The following is a 15,126-nucleotide window of genomic DNA, read 5'->3' as shown; positions in this document are numbered from 1 at the left end:
CAGGAGTTGGAGGTTGCTGTGAGTGTGATGCCATGGCACTCTACCCAGGAGGATAGCTTGAGGCTCCGTCTCTAAAAAAAAAAAAAGAAAAGAAATATACTAATCATATATATATATATATTTTTAAATGCCCTGGTACCATATAAAAAGAAACGGGTAAAATCAATTTTAAATAATGTATTTTATTTAACCCAAATTTTTCTAAAATATAATTTCAACATGTAATTAATATTAAAAATAATTTTATTGTTTTTTGAGATTAGAGTCTCAAGCTGTCACCCTGGGTAGAGTGCCATGGTGTCACAGCTCACAGCAACCGCAAACTCTTGGGCTTAAGCAATTTTCTTGCCTCAGCCTCCCAAGTAGCCTGGGATTACAGGTGCCCACCACAACGCCCAGCTATTTTTTGGTTGTAGTAGTTGTTTGGCAGGCCGAGGCTGGATTTGAACCCACCAGCTTCAATGCATGTGGCTGGCACCCTAGCCACTTGAGCTATAGGCGCCGAGCCTAAAAATAATTTTTTAGAATCAGAGATCTTACTCTGTTGCCCAGGCTGGTGTCCAACTCCTGGACTCCTGAATCACTGGAATTACAGGTGTAAGCCACCACACTCAGCAATATAAAAAATAATAATTATTTTTCTAAATTTATTTTTTGGAGACAGGGTTTCACTATATTACATTGGCTGAAGTAGAGGGGCGAAATCATAGTTCACTGGAGCCTTGAAGTCCTGGGCTCAAGTGATACTCCTGCCTCAGTCTCCCAAGTAGATGGGATTACAAACATACACAGCTAGCTATGCCCAGCTAATTTTTCTTATTTTTTTGTAGTGATAGGATCTCACTTGCCCAAGCTGGTCTTAAACTCTTGACCTCAAGCAATCCTCCTTTGGTCTCACAGAGCATTGGGGTTACAGGTATAAGCCACCATACCTGGACCAAGAAATTTTTATTTTTTTTAGAGACAGTCTTACTTTGTCGCCCTTGGTAGAGTGTTATGGCATCACAGCTCACAGCAACCTCCAGCTCTTGGGCTTAGGCAATTCTCTTGCCTCAGCCTCCTACAAGGCCCAGCTATATTTTTTGTTGCAGTTTGGCCTGGGCCAGGTTCGAACCTGCCACCCTCTGTATATGAGGCTGGCGTTCTACTCACTGAGCCACAGGTACCGCCCTGGACCAAGAAATTCTTTTGATTTTTTGAGACAGTCCCACTCTGTTGCCCAGGCTAAAGGGCTGTGGCATCAGCCTAGCTCACAGCAACCTGAAACTCCTGGGTTCAAGCGATCCTCAGCTTATTTTTTATTTTTGGTAGAGAGGGTCTTGCTCTTGCTCAGGCTGGTCATGAACTCCTCAGCTCAAACAATCTCCCTGCCTCAGCCTCCCAGAGTGTTAGGATTACAGGTGCGGGCTCCGAGCCTGTTGGCTAAAGTGGCTAAGGCGCCAGCCATGTATACCCAGGTGGCAGGTTCGAATCCAGCCCGGGTCACCAAACAATAATGATGGCTGCAACCAAAAAAATAGCTGGGTATTGTAGCAGGCGCCTGTGGTCCCAGCTACTTGGGAGGCAGAGGCAGGAGACTTGCTTGAGCCCAGGAGTTGGAGATTGCTGTGAGCTGTGATGCTACAGCACGCTACCCAGGGGGACAGCTTGAGGCTCCTGTCTCAAAAAAAATAAAAAAAGGATTACAGGTGTGAGCCACTGTCCTTGGCTCCAAGAAATTCTTTCTCTTCTTCGTTTTTTTTTTTTTTCTGTTGTTGTTGTTTGTTTGTTTGAGACAAAGTCTCACACAGCCACCTTAGGGTACAGTACCGTGGCGTTATTGTTCACAGCGAACTCAAACTCTTGGGCTCAAGTGATTCTCTTGCCTCAGTCTTCTGAGTAGCTGGGACTACAGGTGCCCTACACAACGCCCGGCTGCGTGAGTCTCGCTCTTGCTCAGAGCTGGTCTCTAACTTGTGAGCTCAAGTGATCCGCCTCAGCCTCCCAGAGCGCTAGGATTACAAGCGTGAACCACCTTGCCCGGCAAAAAATTCTTAATGAGATATTTTGCCTTCCTTTTTTTCCTACTAAGTCTCTGACATCCCGTTTGTATTTTACCTCTACAGCACAATCCAATTCAGGCCAGTCCCTTTTGAAGGGCTTAAAGGCCACTTGTGGCCGGTAGTGACCCTACCGGGCAGTACAGATCTGGGGGTAAGTTTACTGAATGGAGGGAGTGATGGGGACTGGCGAGAAGATGCAGCTGTGAGATTTAGTTTCTTCGGGGAAAAAGCTGCAGTTTCAATACTGAGGCAGCGCAATCAAGCTACTTAGGGGTTAGCGTAGATTTTTCTGCTGTCAAGATCTTTTCATTGAACGAGCTATCAGTTGAGCGCCTACTGTATGCCAGGTGCTGTTTCAGGTGTTGATGGGAACAGGACAAATTCCTGTTTTGTGGAGCTCTTAATCCAGAGAGAAACAGACAGAAATTAAACAACCTGTGAACGAGATAAATAAACCATAGTGGAGAGACATATGAGGAAAGGAAAATGCAGGGTTCTCCGAGGACATTCACGGGGACTGGGAGCCAGAGACCTGCAAAAGTTGAGTCAGAAAAAGTGATCAGATGTGGTGGGATTTAGTTATGTGTTAGATAAAATCTTTGAAATTGCTATTTTAATAAATCAAAAATGGTTGAAAATTAGCAATTTCACACGACACAACACAAATATTTAGGGCATAGAAAGGATGGTGGGGGTTCCTAGCTCGAGACTCATGGGTGGGCTCGAGGGATGGTCTATGACCCCAGTAATTGAGCTCTTTTTCTGAAAAGGGGATCCGCTACCTGCCTGAGATATACCAATGAGCCTGTGACCCCTCTACTCCTTAAAGAATCAAAACGACTCGGTGCACAGAGAGGCTGAATGAGTTTCTCAAGTCACACATCCGGGAGAGAGCTGAGGCTGAGCCGCTGCCGGCGATCCCGCTGCTCCGTCTTGCTCACTGGCTAGGTTGAGTTGATTGTCCCTTCGCGGCGCCCGGAAGCTATCCTCAATAAACAAAGCCGTGTGTGGGCGCAGCCCCAGCTGCCCGGGGTAAGCTGTCCAGCCAGAGGGGGCGGGGGAGGAATGTTGTGAATGAATCCAGGGTCCGCCCCGAAACTCTGCAAAAGGCCTGCCGTGGAGGTCTTCCGGCTGTGATTGGTCTCTGGGGCTCCGTGATTGACAGCGGCGCTCACTACGCGCCCTCATTGGGTTGATCCAAAAAGATTGGCATCTCAGCTATCGAATGAGAAGCAAAAGCCTGGAGATGGGTCTGGCAGAGCAGCCAATGAAGTGGAAGATCCGAGGGGTCCAATGGGGAAAGGCGGCCGGGGTGGGACGACGGCGGAGCTAAAGCGGCGGCCAAGGCAGCTTCATTGTTGTGAAGAGTCTTAAAGGGGCCGCATCACCCAGCCGGCCCGGCGCAGGGCTGGGGTGGGTGCGGCGGGGGTCCCGGGGCGGCCGAACGCGGAGAAAGGACGGGAAGGAGGGCAGGGGGTACAGGAGACCGTGAAGCGAAGCGGGCATCGGACGGACCCCCCCCAGCAGGCCCCGCCCCGGCCCCGGCCGGGCCGGATGGACCCCCCAGCGGCCAAGCGGAGCCGGGGCTGCCCAGCGAGACCGGAGGAACGCGATGCTGGGGCAGGGGCCGCGCGCGGCCGGGGCCGGCCCGAGGCACTGCTGGACCTCAGTGCCAAACGAGTAGCCGAAAGCTGGGCCTTTGAGCAGGTGACCGAGGCGGGAAGCGGGAGGAGGAGGAACGCACCCCCAGTTCTTTCCCAGGCCTGTGTCCCACCTCTGTCCAACCAGACTCCCGGTCAACTCCCCACCGGAGACACTCTCTGAGATTCCATCTTTCCCCCAAGATCCTTAATCTTGCCCCGAAACACCCACTTATCTTATTTTTGTCCTTCAAACTCTAAGAGCCGCCCCATTCCCTTTTTGCCATCCTGCCCCTCAGCGCCCCAGACCCCACTTCAGGACACTTCCTTCTCCTCCCTCCTCAGTTCTCTGGAACCAAATCCCCTGGCGTCCTCCCCAAACTTCCGCTACCCCTGTTTCCCCACATTCTCCTCTCCCCCAGTAAGGGTGCCCTGTACAATCCTCGCTCCCCTCTCCAGCTCCTACAAGCTGACCCCACTTACAGACCCATCTTCCCCATCTTAACCTCTAGAAAAGAATGCGCCCCTATACCTGCTTCTCCACATTCCTGTCTTGCACCTCACATAGAAAACTTCCCATCTTTCCAGCTTGACTCCCCTTTATTTCCCTCTCTTCCCTGCCCTCAAGCCCCCAGAACTCACCTGTTCCTTGAGGCCCCCTTCTCCTCCTCCAGATCCCACCCACCCACCTGGGGTTTCCCAAACCCTCCTATATAGCAGTAGAAATGACTCAAGTTCCAGGGTCCCTCTACCCTCCTCCACGGCTCACTCTCTGTTCAGCCATCCTAATCCTTCTGGAGGTTGGTCTCGAGTGAGGCCTGAGTGGTGGTACTCAAACAGGTGCTTGGGACCCTGCCTGCCTAGTTTCTGGAGTGGCTGCCAGGTTGTCCCAAGGCTGGGGCCCTTTCCTAGCCTCAGGGTGAGTGTCTAAGAAGCTGGAGATGGGGCTCAGACCCTAGCTCCCTGGCTTCTCTGGAGTTAGGAAGTCAGCTGGAACCGATGGGTTTGAGCCAAATGTACATGGGGCAGGCTCTGATTCATGGACTGGAAAATCCCTCCTTAGTCATCTGCCAACTGTCCCCAGGGCCTGGGCTGGTCACTGGCCCTCCCACTTCCCCCAGAAACCAAGGTAGAAGTGGAGGCTGTCACTTTATTGTGTGTGACTTACACAGAATAATCCCAAAACCATCTCCAGGGCTCCCATGTACCTTCCCGGGCCAGGCTGGAAGCTAAGAAAGCTTTTGATTTGCAGAAGGTCATGGAATCCTCCGTAACCCTTTAGGAGTTGTTATTCTTGTTCCTACTTTCAGGAAACTGTGGCACAGAGAGGTTGAGAAACTTGCCCAATGTTACCCAGACAGTGAATAGCAAGCCCAGATAGAAACACAGGCTTAACCAGCTCATTCCATTGCCCTGAGCCCACAGGGATGACTAGGACACCCTTCCCTTCCTGAGAACCCTTCCCAGGGGACAGCCAGAGAGAGGACGGGTGGAGCCTGTCTTGAGAGGTGAAATAATTTGCTAGCTCTGGGACCCTGAACAGGTGAATTCATCTCACCTCTGATCCTCAGATTCCCTCAGCTATGACATAGGTTATAGCTGATTTAGTATCAGCTCATTGAGTTGTTTTGAGAATTGGGAAGTCACATATGCAAAACATTTAGCATGGTTTATGCTAACAAAGAGTGTACCTTAATTGTTTGTTTGTTTTAAGAGACAGTCTCATTTTATCACCCTTGGTAGAGTGCTGTGGCATCACAGCTCACAGCAACCTCCAATTCCTGGGCTTAGGCTATTCTCTTGCCTCAGCCTCCCTAGTAGCTGGGATTACAGGCGCCTGCCGCAACGCCGGCTATTTTTTTGTTGCAGTTTGGCTGGGGGTGGGTTTGAACCCACCACTCTCGGTATATGGGGCCAGCGCCCTACCCACTGAGCCACAGGTGCTGCCCACCTTAATTGTTATTATCATTTTTGTCTAACTTCCTCCTGTTCCTTCAAAGCCTGGGGAGGAGGGGAATCTTACACCAGGACCCTGGGACCTGGCATCCTGCAAAGAAGCAATAGAAGATTGTAGAATGCTAACTCTGGGCCAGGTGTTATTGTAAGCTCCATTAATGCATATTTAATCTTCCCAGTGCTCAGGAGGTGGGTACCATTTTATACTTGAGATAACTGAGACTTAGGCCAAATGACTTGCCCAGGGTCATACTACTCGTAAATGGCAAAGCTAAGATTCAAACCCAGGTTTCTAACCTACCTGCCCTCCCTGCAGGTCGAGGAGCGGTTCTCCCGGGTGCCTGAGCCAGTCCAGAAGCGCATCGTGTTCTGGTCATTTCCACGCAGCGAGCGGGAAATATGTATGTACTCATCTCTGGGCTATCAGCCTCCAGAGGGCGAGCATGATGCCCGGGTCCCCTTCACCCATGGGCTGCACCTGCTGCAGAGTGGGGCCGTAGACCGTGTCCTGCAAGTGGGTGAGTGTTTGCCCCCATCCCTATCAGGGAGGCCAGGAGGTCCAGAACAGGCCTGGAACAGAAGCAGTTCCAGGGATGCCTGGGCCAGGGGAGAGGAAGTTCTAGATCTCAGGCTTCAGACCTAGACGGGGTTGGATTCTGGATTATGAACTAAAGGTGAAAACAGCTCCTAGAGTCCTAGACCTCAGACAGTTGAGTTGGGGAATAAGGGAAAAGGTGGTGAGAAAGGGAAGATAGCAGGTCCCAGGGGAGGGTCAAAGGGATAACTGTCAACTATAAGTGAAAGGAGAGTCCAGGCCCCAGGCAGAGGGACCCAGTGGTGCTTTGGGCAGAGATTTGGACCTAGAGTTAATAATGCTCCTAAGCAGGCCAGGTACAGTGGTCCGCTTATAATGCCAGCCTATAATCCCAGCACTCAGGGAGGCCGAAGCAAGTGGATTGCCTGAGCTTACAAGTTTGAGACCAGCCTGAGCTAGAGGGAGACCTCATCTCTAAAAAATAACTGGGCGTTGTGGCAGGAGCCTGTAGTCCAGCAACTTGGGAGGCTAAAGCAAGAGGATTACTTGAGCCCAAGAGTTTGAGGTTGCTATGATCTAAGATGCTAACGCACTCTACCCACGGTGACCAAGTGAGACTCTGAAAAAAAAAAAATGTTCCTAAGGTTCAGTGCAGTGGCTCACACCTGTAATCCCAGCACTTTGGGAGGTGGAGGCAGAAGGATCTCTTGAGGCCAAGAGCTGCATACTAGCCTAGGAAACATAGTAAGACCCAGTTTCTACAAACAAATCTTTTTTTGTTTGTTTGTTTGTTTGTTTGTTTGGAAAACAGAACCTCATTCTGTTGCCCTGGGAGAAGAGCTGTGTCATCATAGCTCACAGCAACCTCAGTCTCCTGGCCTCTTGCTTCAGCCTTCCTAGTAGCTGGGACTAGGCGACCGCCACAACACCTGGCTGTTTTTAGAGACAGGGTCTCACTCTTGCTGGAACCCATGAGCTCAGGCAGTCCAGTTCCTCAGCCTCCCAGAGTGCTAGGATTACAGGCATGACCCACCACACCTGGCCCAAACAGAAAGAAAAAAAAATTTTTTTAAATAGTCTCAAGAAGTTGCCCTAGGTAGAATGCCATGGCATCATAGCTCACAGCAACCTCCAACTATTGGACTCAAGCCATCCTCCTGCTTCTGCTTTTTTATTTTTAGTAGAGAGAGGGTCTCATTTTTGCCAGGCTGGTCTCAAACTGGTGAGTTCAGGCAATCCACCTGCCTGGGCCTCCCAGAGTGGTAGGATTACAAGCATGAGCCACTGTGCTGGGCCCCAAACAAAAATTTTTAATTAGCCAGGCATGGTGGCACATACTTGTAGTCCTGGCTACTCAGGAAACTAAGCAGAAAGCCCAAGAATTCGGGGTTACAGTGAACTATGATCGAGCCACTGCATTTCAGCCTAGGTGACAGAGCAATACCCTGTCTTTAAGAATGGTCCTCAGGCAGTGGCGCCCAGGTGGGAGTTGAACACAAAGACTTAGTGCCAGAAGTGAGAGTTAGTTTTAGACTTCAAGTAGAGGTTGAGATTTCTAAGGCTTAGAGACATTGTGGAGGGGATGGTCTTAGAACTCAGGCCTCAGTGAGGGATGGGGGCTTAGGTGGGAATGGAGAGTAGAAATTTAGGAATAACTGTAAGGGGTGGTCTTAGACCTCAGGTGGCAGTGTTCGGGTGAGGGTAGGGTGCAGAAGTTTAGAACTGGAGGTGAAAACTGATCCTAGACCTCAGACCTCAGGCAGTGGGGTCCAAGTCAGGCTTGGGGGAAGGTTATGAACTAGAAGGAAAGAGTTGCAGGGCCCAGATTGAGGGAGATGTAAGGTCGAGGAGAGGAAAAGGCAGCAGGGCTCAGAAAGGGACCAGTAGAGGCTTAGGGCCCATAGCTCAGTGGTTAGGGTGTGGGCCATATACACCGAGGCTGGCAGTGTTCGAACCCAGCAGGGGCCTGCTACACGACAATGACAACTGCAACAACAACAACAAAAAAAAGCCAGGCATTGTGGTGGGCACCTGTAGTCCCAGCTACTTGGGAGGCTAAGACAAGAGAACTGCTTAAGCCCAAGGGTCCGAGGTTGCTGTGAGCTTTGACACCACCGTGCTCTACCTAGGGCGAAATAGTGGGACCCTGTCTCAGAAGAAAAAAAAAGGTGATGACCAATAGATATTGAGCCAGAAAACAACAAAGACTGGGACTCCAGACCACGGGGGCAGCAGGTCATATCTCCCAGCTGGACGCCAGGGCTCAGCAAAGATGACCCTCTGTGGGCCCTGTCCGCCTTGGAGCTGCCTTCCCTGCACATGGCCTAGGCAGGCTCCCTCTGGTCATTTCCAGCCAGTATGAGGAAGCCATCTCCTGGCATGACACAGGCTGGGCCTAAGCTGCCCAACCAGTCGGATGAGCCCTGCACCTGAGCTGCCCAGGGCCTGGGAGGGGCAAAGGGGTGAAGGGGCCACACATTTCATCAGCCCACACCATAAGCCCCTGGTTCCCCAGTGTTACAGGCCTTTGGTATCTACCAGGAAGTTTACGGGTCTCTCCAGCCTCGGCTGTATCCATGGTAACCAAGGGCTGAGGAAAACATCTCTAACATTGTGGCTATAATAATATTATTCATAATTAGAATAAGAACAAGTGTTTACTTAGCACTTAACTTTATGCCAACAGTATTGTAAGCGCTTTCCAAGTATTAACTCCTTTAATTCCTATTACAACCGCATGAGGAGGATGTTGCTATTATTCTGATTGGTTAAGAAGTGGCTCACATGCCCAGTTACTCCGCGCCTGTCCGTGAGGAACACTTGAGGTGACATGGACACGACAGCTTGGCTTTGGTTGTAGGATTCCACCTCAGCGGAAACATCCGGGAGTCAGGGGGCCCTGGAGAGCCGGAGAGTGTGTTCCATGTCTCCATCAGCTTTGATCGCTGCAAGATCACGTCTGTGAGCTGCGGCTGCGACAACCACGACCTCTTCTACTGCGCCCACGTGGTGGCGCTGTCGCTGTACCGCATCCGGCACGCGCGCCAGGTCGAGCTGCGGCTACCCATCTCAGAGACGCTCTCCCAGATGAACCGGGACCAGCTGCAGAAGTTCGTGCAATACTTGATAAGTGCCCACCATACCGAGGTGCTGCCTACTGCTCAGCGCTTGGCCGATGAGATCCTCCTGCTAGGCTCCGAGATTAACCTAGTGCACGGTAAGGACACCCGGCTTTGTTTCCCCTGGGGTATCGGAGCCCCTAATAAACTGCCACATTGCTTGCTGTAGCCTCTAGGACTTGTAGGTAATCCTCATTATGTATGATGGGTGGGGAGTGCCATGCCCTGCATCATCTAAGGTCAGCCTCCTGGGGAGAGGCAGATCCCAAGTATAATCTGGCTCTGGAGCAGATGAGTGGTTGGAAATAGGCACAACCAGAGGGAGAGGGCAGGAGGGCCTATGTTAGAGAACAAGTGGAAGGTAGGGCCCCAGAGATCACAGGAGCAGCGTGGATATGTGGACATTCATGGGTGTCAGGGGTGAGGTATGGACAGGGGGATATACCAGGAGGTATTGTGAGGACAGGAAGGGTTTGGAGGCTCCAAGGACACCTTGCTAGGGTCCTAGGAAGATGAGTAATGGGTGGAGGCATCTGGGAATATTGAGGGTCAGTCTGGATGGACACTGAATATGTTCATGATAAGGCAGTGGGGTGACCCAATGGTGTGGGAAAATGAATTGGGTGAGTGGTCGAGTGAGTAGGTGAATCAGAATTAGCAGGCATTAGAGGTAGGGAAGGGTGGTTGTATGAAAATGGCTTGGATCGGGGACATTGATTGGAGTGATGGTGGCAGACAGGAGGGGTTAGTGGAAGAATGGAGGAATCAATGGGTACATCAGTTGTGAGTGAGTTGAGGGGCGTATGGAAGGTTCTTATAGTTTGGGCCAACAGGGCAGGTGGGCAGAGTGGGTGAGAGCTTTGTGTAAAGTGGCTGTTTTAAGAGGTCGATAAGAATGTATGGCTTAATGAAGGAGGAAGAGAGAGTTGGATGGGTGGATAGCATGGTTGTGTGGGTTGACAGATGAATGGGAGGGTGGGTATTTTAAGTGGTTAGTTCACATGATGGAAAGATAAATGGGGGATGGATCAATGCACTGAGTATATAGATAGGTGGGCAAATGGGCATGATGGGTAGAGTAGATGGTGGACTGATGCATAGGTAGTTGTGTGAGGAGAATGGATGTGTGGATGAACTGACATGGGACATGGATATATGGAGAGAGGCTAGTGTGACATGGGTGGGGAAGAATGGAGTGGTGGTGTTTCAGGTAAGATAGATGAGTGAACTGAATGAATGACTAAATGGATGACTGAGCTGGTGGTGTTTTGGGCAAAATGAAGATGGATGGGTAGATGGATATATGCTTCACATGAGGTAGATGAATGGATTAGATGGATAACTAACTAAATGGAAGAATGAGTAAACAAATGAATGAGTGTGGTATTTGGGGCAGGATGGGTAGATGGATGGATGGTTGGGTGGGTGGGATGGACAGGCAGATGGGCGGGTGGTTTTTCAGGTGAGATGGCTGAATGACTAAATGGATGGGGTAGTATTTCAGATGAATGGATTGGCTTGATAACTAAATGGAAGACTGGGTAAATGGATGAATGAGCTGGTGGTGTTTTGGGCAGGACAGGTGGGTGAATGGTTAGATAGATGGACGAATGTCTGGATGAGATGGACAAACAGATGAATGTGTGTAGGTGGGAAGGATGGAACTTTGGGATGGGTTGGATGATTTGGAGGAATTCACAGATGGCAGGGGAGACACCTCTTCTTCCCACCCCAAGCCCAGCCCCAGCCTCGACTTTCTTTCCCTCCCTCCCTGCAGGTGCCCCAGACCCCACAGCGGGTGCAGGCATTGAGGATGCCAACTGCTGGCACCTGGATGAGGAGCAGATCCAGGAACAAGTAAAACAGCTGTTGTCCAATGGTGGCTACTATGGGGCCAGCCAGCAGCTGCGCTCCATGTTCAGCAAGGTGCTGTGTGGGCGTGGCAGGCATGGGTCTCAGAAGGCCCTGGCGCCCCACCCCCTCCTCACCATCCTGTCCCTGGCACAGGTGCGGGAGATGCTAAGAATGCGGGACTCCAACGGGGCACGCATGCTGATCCTTATGACCGAGCAGTTCCTACAGGACCCACGCCTGGCTCTGTGGCGACAGCAGGGTGCAGGCATGACGGACAAGTGCCGGCAGCTCTGGGACGAGCTGGGTGAGGCCCAAACCCCGGTGCGTGGTAGACACCGGGTTGCTAACTCCCAGGGGTCTTGCCTGCCTCAAAATTAGGGTCTGTTCCCTGAATCCACTCTCCATTTATTCATTTGATAAATATTTTTGAGCACCATCAGTGTGCCAGGCACTGTATTGGGCACTAGAGCGCCAGCAGAAAACAAGAGAGAGAAAATCCTGCCTTCTTACAGCTGTCATCAGTAGGGGAGACAGATGATAAAAACTTTTTCTTGGGCCAGGTGTGGCGGCTCACGCCTATAATCCCAGCACTTGGGAGGCCAAGGCGGTGGATTGCCTGAGCTCATAGGTTTGAGACCAGCCTGAGCCAGAGTGAGACCTCATCTCTAAAAATAAGCCGAGTGTTGTGGAGGGCACCTGTAGTCCCAGCTACTTGGGAGGCTGAGGCAAGATAATCACTTAAACCCAGGAGTTTGAGGTTGGTGTGGGCTATGACGCCACAACACTCTACCGGGGGTACCAAAGTGAAAGTCTGTCTCAAAAAAACAAAAAAACTTTTTTGTTCCGTTTAATTGAAAAACTCCTCATTTTGACAGAAGACACAGGTTCTAAGGACCAGAGAGTCAATTTTACCAGCTCTGTAGCCATTTGGTCTCTGTCTCAACTACTCAACTTTGCTCCAGATAGTATAAAAGGCTAGGCACAGTGTCTCATGCCTATAATCCCAGCAGTTTGGGAGGCTGAGGCAATAGGATTATTTGAGGTCAGGAGTTCAAGACCAGCCAGAACAACATAGTAAGGCCTTGTATCTACAAAAAATATGTATATATATGTATATATATCATTTTGTGTGTGTATATATGTGTGTATTTACATATATATTTAAATATATATTTATGTGTGTACATATATATGTATACACATAGATATATACATATATAAATGTATATTTAAATATATTTTTGTGTATATATGTATACATATATACATATACATATATGTATGGTACAGTATACAGTATATGTATATACTATATACAGTATATATATACACACATACATATATATTTATATATAAATATATATTTAAATATATATGTATGTGTGTATATATATATGTAGACATATATATATATACATACACACGCACATACACAAAAATTAGCAGTGTGGTGGCATGTGCCTAAAGTCACAGTTACTCAAGAGGCGAAGGCAGAAGGATTTCAACCCTCATGAGGCTGCCACTATGAACTATGATGATGCCACTGCATTCCAGCCTGGGCAACAGAGTGAAATCCTGTCTCAAAAGAAAAGAAAAAAGATAAAGCAGCCAGTCATGCATAACCAAATGACCGTGATAACATTCCAATAAAATTTTATTTAAGGCTTGGTGCCTATAGCTCAACCAGCTAAGGCGCCAGCCACGTACACCTAAGGTGGTGGGTTCGAATCCCCAGCCCGGACCCACCAAACAACAATGACGGCTGCAACCAAAAAATAGCCAGGCATTGTGGCGGGCGCCTGTGATCCCAGCTACTTGGGAGGCAGAGGCAGGAGACTCGCTTGAGCCCAGGAGTTGGAGGTTACTGTGAGCTGTAATGCCATGGCACTCTACCCAGGGGGACAGCTTGAGGCTCTGTCTCAAAAAAAAAAAAAAAAAAAAAATTTTATTTAAGAGCCAGGCACAGTGGCATGCATCTATAGTCTTAGATACTTGGAAGACTGAGGCAGGGCAGAAGTATCACTTGAAGCCAGGAGTTCAAGTCCAGCCTGGGCAACATAATGAGACTCCGTCTCTTGAAAAAGGAAAATAACATTATTTATAGATGCTTTATTTATCAATTTGAATTTCATACAATTTCCACAAGTTGCAAAATATTCTTTAGGTTTCTCTACACACACCATTTTTTAAAAATATTTTTAGATGTAAAAATAAATCTTAGCTTGCAGGCTGATCAAAAATGTGGTAAGTTCAAGTTTCTTCATGAGCAGTAGTTTGCTGGTTTGCTCGCCTATGTAAAAGGGTGGTAAGTGCTTCAGAAAAAAAAATGTTTTAAGACGTTGAGAAAAATCTAGCAGCCTGGATTTGAATCCTGATATTTTTTATTTGGGGGCAGGAAGTAGGATTTATTATTGGTAGGTGCAGATTATAGGCAACACAGTATAAATCCTCCTGAGTACAGGGCCCACCACTTGTCCAGGGGGCCACAATTGGGAATGTATTCGAACCCACAGCCGTCTGGGATAAGCCTCTTCTCAGCCACCATGTCTTCAAATTCATCTGCATTAAATTTGGTAAAACCCCACTTGTTGGGGATGTGAAGCATCTAGTGGCCAGGGAACTTGAACTTGGTCCTGTTTAGGGCCTCAATCACATGCTCCTTGTTCTGTAGTTTGGTGCGATGGACATGATGACTTAGCCAATGTGAAACCTGGCCGCAGTGCCCTAGGGCTTTTGCACCACACATACATGTCTGGAGCCTAGATTGGAGACAGCACAAGGTCTAACACATGAACATATATTGGAAAGGAATGTCTACAAGGTCCCTTAGAGTAGTGGTTCTCAACCTGTGGGTTGCGAACCCTTTGGGGGTCAAACGACCGTTTCACAAGGGTTGCCTAAATATATCCTGCATATCAGATATTTACATTATGATTCATAACAGTAGCAAAATTACAGCTATGAAGTAGCAACGAAAATAATTTTATGGTTGGGGGTCACCACAAAATGAGGAACTGTATTAAAGGGTTGCAGCATTAGGAAGGTTAAGAACCACTGCCTTAGAGCAATCCATACAAGCAACAAGCTGCATACACTACTGAGGAGGCTGCTGTTTGCAGCCACTGCAGACCAGGCCCCCATGAGGAAAGGAACGTGGTCGGTTTAGTTAGCTGCAGGTGAATCCTGACTTCTAACTCACCAGCTGTGTGACCTTAAACAAGTGGTGCTACCTCTCTGTGCCTCACCTATAAAGTGAAAAAAGGCCATGAGTTGCAATCCCAGAGGAACAAGGTGAGAGTTAAGCAGACCAGTACCTGTCACAGAGTGCTCTGCAAGCATGTGCTGCTGGTGCTGCTACTGGCATGAATATTGAGCCTCCCTCATGCCTCTTCAGGGGCCCTGTGGGTCTGTGTCATCCTGAGCCCCCACTGCAAACCAGAGGAGCGGGCAGGCTGGCTCCAGCTGCTCGCCAAGTGGGACAAGCTTGATGTGTGCCCGCTGGAAGAGGGCAACTACTCCTTCGATGGCCCCAGCCTGCAGCTCACAGCAGCCTCCAGCCCAGGTAGGAGAGGGGTCCCTGTCTCACCCCTCAAAACCATCACCACTGACCATGGCTCCGCTTTCCATCATGATGCTCTACCCCAGGAGAGGGAGTGGGGAAGAGCAAAGGAGGCCTCAGCACTTGGCTGTTCTCCAAGCCAAGAGGGAATAAATGCTGAGGGCAAGAACAATAGCAGCCCAAGGGGTAGTGAAGTGGCTAAGACACCTGCAATCCTGAACGTCTGTTCCCCTGGCTTGGCCTCCTACTACCTGTGGAAGCAGAGAAAGGGAAGAGGACAGGAGGAATTAAACAGAAGGGGAGGCTCGGCGCCTATAGCTCAACCGGCTAAGGCACCAGCCACGTACACCTAAGGTGGTGGGTTTGAATCCCCAGCCCGGACCCGCCAAACAACAATGACGGGTGCAACCAAAAAATAGCC

The 15,126-nt window shown here is 49.5% G+C and overlaps 1 protein-coding gene and 1 non-coding gene across 2 annotated transcripts in view; one reads left to right on the top strand and one right to left on the bottom strand.

The window, feature by feature from the left end:
• Positions 1 to 3,361: 3,361 nt before the first annotated feature.
• ZSWIM4 (zinc finger SWIM-type containing 4) overlaps positions 3,362 to 15,126 on the top strand; it is a 32,243-nt gene continuing 20,478 nt past the window's right edge. Inside the window, exons 1-6 of the mRNA XM_012810257.2 lie at positions 3,362 to 3,749; positions 5,955 to 6,156; positions 9,034 to 9,390; positions 11,070 to 11,218; positions 11,300 to 11,450; positions 14,541 to 14,708. Coding sequence (XP_012665711.1) covers positions 3,597 to 3,749; positions 5,955 to 6,156; positions 9,034 to 9,390; positions 11,070 to 11,218; positions 11,300 to 11,450; positions 14,541 to 14,708 — 1,180 coding nt within the window. The 5' untranslated portion in view covers positions 3,362 to 3,596. The remainder of the gene's footprint in view (positions 3,750 to 5,954; positions 6,157 to 9,033; positions 9,391 to 11,069; positions 11,219 to 11,299; positions 11,451 to 14,540; positions 14,709 to 15,126) is intronic.
• Positions 14,188 to 14,322, bottom strand: LOC111727861. Its single transcript, XR_002775307.1, has one exon. It is a non-coding gene; the product is annotated as a small nucleolar RNA SNORA70 (small nucleolar RNA).

Source organism: Otolemur garnettii, unplaced genomic scaffold (genome assembly GCF_000181295.1).
Source record: "Otolemur garnettii isolate 467f Iridium unplaced genomic scaffold, OtoGar3 scaffold00127, whole genome shotgun sequence".
NCBI lineage: Eukaryota > Metazoa > Chordata > Mammalia > Primates > Galagidae > Otolemur > Otolemur garnettii.
This window is presented reverse-complemented; position numbering and strand designations above follow the sequence as displayed.